An 8,054-nucleotide genomic window follows, 5' to 3' on the forward strand; every position below is an offset into this window, starting at 1 on the left:
AGACTTCCTCCGGGAGTTTTATAATAGCGTAGATAATAGCGTGTTTTCGATATTCTTTCGCGAGTTCCTAAATTAATACTAATTTAATTTTAGTAGCTTTAAACTACTAACTTCGGTTCTATAGCGAAATATAGACGCGATACTTAATAAGCGTCGTTATTAAAAGTAAGATTAGACTTCTTTATTTATAAAGATTTCTATTAATCGCGAGATAAGGGCGAACTATTAATTTAGTAGTCCTTTAAGAGTTAGTAAATATAATAGATATCTTCTATACGCTATATAAAGGGGTTTCTCGATTATCCGTTATTCCGAGTAATATTAATAATAGTTTTACTCTCTGTAATTTATGTTTTTCCGCGAATTCGATACTAATAATATTAACCTTAACGTAGATATCTATATCTATATACGTTTCGACTTTGTTCTATAATAATACTAGAATATAAAGATAAGTTATAGTTCCTATTTAGGGTAATAGAGTTAGCTGCGTAAGAATTAGACTAACTCGTTATCGTTTTCCGACTCGATCTAAGTTATTACTTATATACTAGTTTTCTTGCTTAATTTATTAGGGTAATAATTAGCGAGATAGGTTTCACTTTAATAGATATAATATTAAAGGGTTTTTTTGTCTCTTCTAGTTAGGTTCTTTTCCTTTTCCTAGGTCCTTTTTTTAGGTCCCTAAGTTTTACGGTTTGGTTGATACTGATTAGTCCGAGATTACTTATTTATAGGTCCCTTAAGGGTTTCGGGGCCTTTTTATTTTTGTGTCGATTATAGTAATCCCTAGTAATACATAGCTAGGGACACTATTCTATCTTAGTTTTTAGGTAGCTTATATATATATTCTTATATATATCGCCTAAGGTTATAGGTAAATTTCGAGAATATTATAAATACCCTCTTTTTCTTACTTTAGCGAGGGAAATATCGCTTTAATAAGTCTAAAAATATATAAAACTCTCGCGGATCCTACTCTAGACGCTAATAAGCTCTTTATAATTATCCTATAATATCGATTTTAAGAGTCGTAGTATCTTTAATAAAAGAGAGAGTCTAATTCTTAAAATAAGTCCACGAAGCGTTAATATTTCGTTATTCTTTCTTAGGTTTCTTAGTAATATACCAATATTATCTCTACCGATAGATAGGTTCTATATATAATAGGGCTACGATAATTTACTATTCCTTGTAACGATACTTCTATAACGCTCCTTTAAAGATAAGAGAGAGGTCTAAGAGCTATTCTTCTCTCTATTAAAGAGAGGAGTAGATTAAGAGTATTAGGATATTTCTAATCCGGATCTTATCTTTATCTTCTATAGGGGATAAACCCTAATTTTATTATTAATTCGCTAAAGGTTCGGTAGTATTCCTTTATTCGAGCTAACTTCTTATTTATCGGGCTATTTATTATAGCTCTTATAGATATTAAAGTTTTTCGATCGTTTCCTAGGTAGTCTATAGGTCTTTATCTAATTAAGTCTAATTAGTTTCGGATAGAGGGGTTTACGATATCTCTTCGGGAGTATTACTCTAGCGTATTATAATAGATCGGGTCCGTGGGATTATCCTATTTCTTTAGGTGATCGAAGAGGAAGATTCAGAATTATAAAGAATATACTTATTAGGGTATAAGGCCTATCGATCAGATAAAGAAACAAAGGAAAGGAGTAAGGGAAAATAGTATATCCTTATTACTATTAAGACTAAATCTTATCTTGCTAACTAGATACAGGAGTGTTAATTTATTATATAGTATCTTCGTAACTCCACGTATCATCGATAATATAAATGACTGGGTCTCTATTATGTATCGTGATTATTCCTCTGTAGGGTGGATCAAGCAACAAGTTCCGACTTCCTTCAGGATCATATAATGTCACCTGATTCACCCCTTCCGTCAGTTAGGAATAACTTCATGCCTTGCCATCTTGGTAGACCCTTTACACTATCTAAACCTAATTTCTTTAATAAAACTCGATCTAAATTTTAAGGATTCCTAACGTAGATAGATATATAGCTATATATTATTAACTATATTAAAGAAGCTAATAAAATAATTTATATCTTTATCTATTTATATAGGATAAATATTTAATTAGTTTAAATCCTATATTAGGGAATTTAATAAAAAAACTAAAAAGGACTAAAAGGATATTACTAAAGAAATCTTTATCTCATATAAAATCTTTAAAAAAAACTTAAATAGATATTCGGAGATATTAACGTAATACAAACCGCTAAATAATAACTAGTTTAACTATAATAAACTAGATCGGCTAATATATATGTAGTAGAATTTTAGTAGATTATCTTATATTTTAACTTTAACGAAGATATCTGTATTTGGATCTTCGAGTAAGGACTTAAGGAAGAAGTTAAAGATAAATTAATAAGGATTAACCGATTTACTAATTTAGTAAAAATAATTAATATTATTATTAAGTTCGATAATAGACTATATAAATAAAAACTATAATAATAAGAAATAAGATAAAATAGATAGGGATTCTCGATAGGATTTTGCTAATAAACAAATAGATAAACTAGATAACTACTAATCTTATATTTCTATAAAGGAGTTTAAAGATTAGTATCCTCTGGACTAATCGTGATAGATTATTTAGATAAACTATCTTCTTTAATAGTTAACGTAATTTTAAGATCCTATATCTTCTTATTTAAAATCTATTTTTTAGGAGTATATAATATAGATAGTTTCAGAGAATAGAAAGGCTAATTAAAGAATTCCTTAGCTATTAGTTTATCTAAAACTATAAAAGAATAAAGATTAGGATATACTAGAGCTTATAGGACCTTTTAATCTAAAAGATAACGCGGTCTTTTAGTCTATATAAAAAGAGCTTCCGGATATTTCTTATATAAATTATCAAGAATCTAAATAAGTAAATAAAAGTAATTATTTTATTTCTTATTATAATCTATAAGAATATTAATAACGTTATATATTAATAAAAAAAGAGCGAACTTATAGAAGAAATAATCAACGGCCTATAAATTAAAATAGTAGTATATATATATATTATTAACCACGATTCTATCGCTAGTTATAATAATAATATAGGATTTAAAAGGTCCGCGGTAGTTAATATACTAATTACATAATTATCTAAAAAACGCGATTTTACCTATATACTAGCTATAAATAGCAATACGCTAAGTAGTATTTCGAATAACCTTTATATCGCTATATTAATCGATATCGCGGAAGATAATAAAGATATAGATAGCTTTTTTATATAGGGTCCTATAGTTAAGACTAGTTAAGTTACTATTACTATCTATATTATATATATATATAAAAGACTATTAGTTATATTACATCTATAAAGCGATATATTAATATATCTTAAAAGGAGTATTTAATAATAATAGCTTTTATCTAGTAAGAAGGATAACTAGATATCTTAGTAAAAATATATAAGAAGTTATAATAAAAAAAGAAATATATAGATATATATAGAAAGATAGAAGAGGTTATAAAAAGAGAAACGAAATAGTAAATAAGAGTTAAAAGAGAGAGGGCTAAATTTATACTTCTCCTTTACGTGTAAAATTATAAATAAATAAGATTAGATTGCTAAATCTAGATATAATTGTAAAATAAATAAGTCTTTAAGGATTATTATATTAAATTAGATAAAAAGCCTAATTTATTAGAAGATTATAAGAATATACTCAGAAATAAAGCGATCCCTAGCTTTATCGCGAAATATTATATTTTATTATTCGAAATTAACTAATTATATATCTACTATTTATATAAAGATATTCTATTATTTAATTACGGGTATTACTAAGCCTTTTACGATACTACTATCTATTTTAGCTATATAAAATAATAAAATCACGTAGGAAGGCCTTATTTAAGACTTAACGATTCCTACGTAATTATAATATACCTAGCTATAATTATACTCTTTTATTTATTTTATTTCTTTTATAGTAAATTCTAGTATAGGCTCGGATAGACCTTAGTCTATTTTTTGTTATTTCCCTAAAAAGATAGATATATAGGGATCTTTATAGAAATCCAAGGACTAACTTCGGTTTAGTAAAGAAGGATATAATATCTAGGACTAGATTATGTCCCCGTAATATCTCCTACATAAGCAGTCACGTATAAATATATATGACTTCACGTGGATATATTTAGATATATACACTCGTACGGCCCCGTACCTTACATAATGCATGCGATCCTTTCCTGAATCTCAATACCACATATTTCATACTGTGACCGATATTATATAAGCCAATTACAGCACATACTACTGAGCTCGCCGCCCCACATACTACTGAGAGCTAAAGGGGGTCCCCCTGACCTGTTTTCTGGGGTATGTGGGTATGTATTTTGAAGGGCTTTAGGGTGTCTTAACTAGCCCTTTGGTCACCTGACTGCCACAATATTTTCTGTTGGGGCTGGTGTTCTGTCGGCAATTATCTACCGCCCTTCAGACCGCCTACAGTGCAGGAGCCACTAGATAGGTGGTCAGGCAGTCTTCTCTCCTCTCCACAGACAAATGACTTCTTCTCTCTGTGTTCCCCTCTTCTCCAGCTTCGCTCTCCTGGTTGATGCTCCAGCTTCCCCTTAAGCCTCTTCATTTTTCATTTCACCAGATACCACCTACTAGATTCCTCGTCATCATTACCGACTCTTCACCATTTCCTCTCACTTTCCTCGGAAATCGTCACAATACAACACTTGCGCTGAGATTTTCATCAAAATCGGTACCAATTCATCATTTCTTTCGTTAGCTCCCACTCTTCGTCGCTGTTTTATGGTCGATCAGGATGTCACAACAGAGCCTGAGCCCGAGCGTGTCTTCTAACAACCTCAATTCTTTCCTTGAGGCCAGACAAACTCTAGACAGGAAACTTGCCGGATACAAACCACTTGGTCCCGATGACAGTAATACGGATTTCTTGCAAGTTTTTTTCAAATACCTAGGACCAGACGGGCAAGCCAACCTAGCAGAGGACGTGCATCAGTGTGTTGACGATGATGGAATACGGCAGCTAGTCAGGAGTCTTGACACCGGCTTATTACGTCCTATGCGAGCTAATGGTGGAATCACATCCCCATTTATATCGCCTCGGTTCGGTGTCGAAGATTCCATTGAAAATTTGCTCGCTGACGATACCCACTCCCTCAACAGAGAACAACAAAGACTACGCAACCACTGTCTAGCAAGGGACGGACAGAGATGTGTTATAACGAATGCCTGGAACTCAGGTTACACCCAACGCCCCAATCCCTCAGTCCACGCCCCTCTGGTGGCTGCTCATATCATTCCATTTGCCTTGGGCCAATTCCAGGAAAATGCTCCAGATGATCGATATCGGCATGCTTCAATTTGGACAAACCTGAACCGATACTTCCCGGAGCTCCGCTCACGTCTCCATTTCTCTTCAGAAGACATTAACGAAGAACAGAATGTTATGATGATGGTCGGAGCATTTCACGACGAGTTTGGGTCTTTCCACTTCGTTCTCGAAGCGACCGAAACCCCGAATCGATATCGCCTAAAGGAATTTTCAAACTTTGCCAGTCTCTTTTTACCCCTCCTCCCTCAGAATAGGATTGTCATCTTAAACAGCCATGATGGGCGATATCCTCCTCCCAACCCAATTCTTCTTGCCGTCCATGCAGCCGTCGGGAACATCTTGAACCTAACCGCCCACGGAGAAAAGATTGAAGAATTGAAACAAGAACTAGGAGATATGGGTGGGGGGCTTGCCAGAGATGGGAGTACAAGGATTGGGGATCTTCTCTCGGTGAGCAAACTCTCACTGCTGTCGACTGTTACGAACAATCGACCCGAAAAAAAGAAGCAGCGACGCCTTCCGCCCATTTTCACAGGCGCAGAAAACGAAAGTCCGAATGTTACGAGATGACCACGCCCCATATGGATTACATAGTTAGCTCTCGAGGGTAGTCTGTTACCAACTAAGTTTCTTTGTATGTTTACATACATAGGCCTAATTTGCTTAGGACTTACATGTATGTTAGAACCGGGGTTTTAAGCACTTGTTAAGTAGTATTAAGTAGTATAGCTATAATTAAAACCCCGGTTTGAAGGTAGGGGCTAAAAGTGAGGCCGGTGATGCTGGTGATATTAGAACCGGGGGTTTAAGGCCACCTTAAACCCCCGGTTCTAATATAGCTGCGTACCGCTCCTATAGACTCGGTGATTTGGTAGGGTTCCCTAAGCGATCGATCGGAGCTGGGATAATATACCGGATTAGGCCTGGTTGGTGGAGCCCTACCGAGTGAATTACGCTATACCTTATAGGTAGGTTGAACCTCTACGAGTGGGTAAGTAACCTAGGTATACTACTAGGATTGATTCTCTACGGAATAGAGGTATAATATATAGGAAGGAAGCCTTTGGGATACCACTCCAATATTTTACGTGGGCTATCTTCGCCCCTTAGGTATTAATTAACGAGGAATACGCGTTAAATAAAAAGTAAGATAGAGGTCGATTATTAAATATATAGACCGATATATATTTAAGTAGATATATAGTGTATATATACTGAGAGTGTCGGTCTAATAGTGCTGGGGTACGGTGGTAAGGCGTAACTTGGCATATTCGGGCGTAAGGAGGTGAGGGCCTGGATCTAGCGCGGTGGTATTCAAGGCGTAGGATAAAGAACTTAGGATTAGAAGGGTCAGCTTTGATACGTATAGCAGCTAAGACGGGAGATGCTAATACCAGATATAGGCACCGAGCCAGGATCCGATATAGCCCTATTATTGGCTTCGAGTAGATTAGACCCACTGACTTCTTTGTCTATATACGTCTGTTCCACCCTCCGTAAAATAAATAAAGATAGAAATTTGTATATGTTTTCCTACTGATACCCTCGGTACTCCCTACTAAGATCTATACGTTAGTATGTATACAGACAAAGATATAGAGTGGCGTTCCTATTCCTAGATTTACTAATAGAACGCCTCTATTTACGTCTAAAACTAACTAAATAAGGGTCGGGCTAATTAAACTAAAGATATAGTAAGTAATAACGGCCGTTTAGTTATTTACCTAAAAAAAGAGTAATATCTATAATAAGATCCTCGGGGATATTTATAGCCTCGGGAAGACTTTAATAGCTCTAATAGTAGTATAGTATATAGCCGAGAAGATTAACGCTAACCTAACCCTAGATTATAAATATAAGCTGATCCTAATCTTATATCTAAGCTTATTAATCGAGATATAGCTTGAGTAGATTAAGCGGTACTTCGGTAACGCCATTAATATCTATAATTTCTATAATAATAAAGCTAACTTCTAGTAAGGTAATCTGCGTTAAAAATATATATTTAATAACGCTCTAACCCTTAAGGCTTTTATCGGTAGCTTTATCCTAAGAGACCCGAAGACGGCCGCGATTGTGGTACTATTATCCTATAATACCTAGATAACGCGGATCTTAGAGATAGAGATAAGGGAGGAGGGGAATAACAACGAAGAGAATAGTGACGAGAATAACGAGGTAAGCTATATGCTGATTCTACACCTACCCTAGAACTAGGGTTCTAGATGACTCTCTTCTATACCGGATCTATCTTAGAGCCCCGGTTCTAGTGGTGTTTATCGCTATTGCTAGAACCCTGGTTCTAGTCTATATATAAGATGGATCTGTCTGTATTATTTACTATGGCTATTCTATACTCTTTACTATTATAGTGGCTAATTATAAGGATCTAGGAGGTTGACCTAACTAATAATAAGGATAATAGCGTTGACTACCCTAAATCTCTAGGGGCTTAATCCCTAATCTTAAGAGGCGGTAATAATATAAAGGAGAAGAAGGATCCTTATCTAGGGCTACTCGATAGCGGCGACTCGGCTAGCGATCTTATTAATCTAGAGAGATTAAAGTAATAGATAGACTAGGGAATAGACCTTGATCCTAAGGAGCTACTAAAGAATAGGGTAATCCTTAAGATAGAGATAGTGCTTAATTAGCTATATAATCTCTAGGAGGAGAAGAAGGCTAAAGAGTATAGCCGA

The 8,054-nt window shown here is 34.5% G+C and overlaps 1 protein-coding gene across 1 annotated transcript; it reads left to right on the top strand.

The window, feature by feature from the left end:
* Positions 1-4,821: 4,821 nt before the first annotated feature.
* On the top strand, positions 4,822-5,925 carry NUU61_006206 (uncharacterized protein; the record flags this gene model as incomplete). Its single annotated transcript, XM_056656734.1, has 1 exon — positions 4,822-5,925. The coding sequence occupies one exon, from the start codon at positions 4,822-4,824 to the stop codon at positions 5,923-5,925; it is 1,104 nt and encodes a 367-aa protein (XP_056509534.1).
* Positions 5,926-8,054: the final 2,129 nt, after the last annotated feature.

Source organism: Penicillium alfredii, assembly GCF_028826965.1.
Source record: "Penicillium alfredii strain IBT 34128 chromosome Unknown utg000009l_segment0_segment0, whole genome shotgun sequence".
Taxonomy (NCBI): domain Eukaryota; kingdom Fungi; phylum Ascomycota; class Eurotiomycetes; order Eurotiales; family Aspergillaceae; genus Penicillium; species Penicillium alfredii.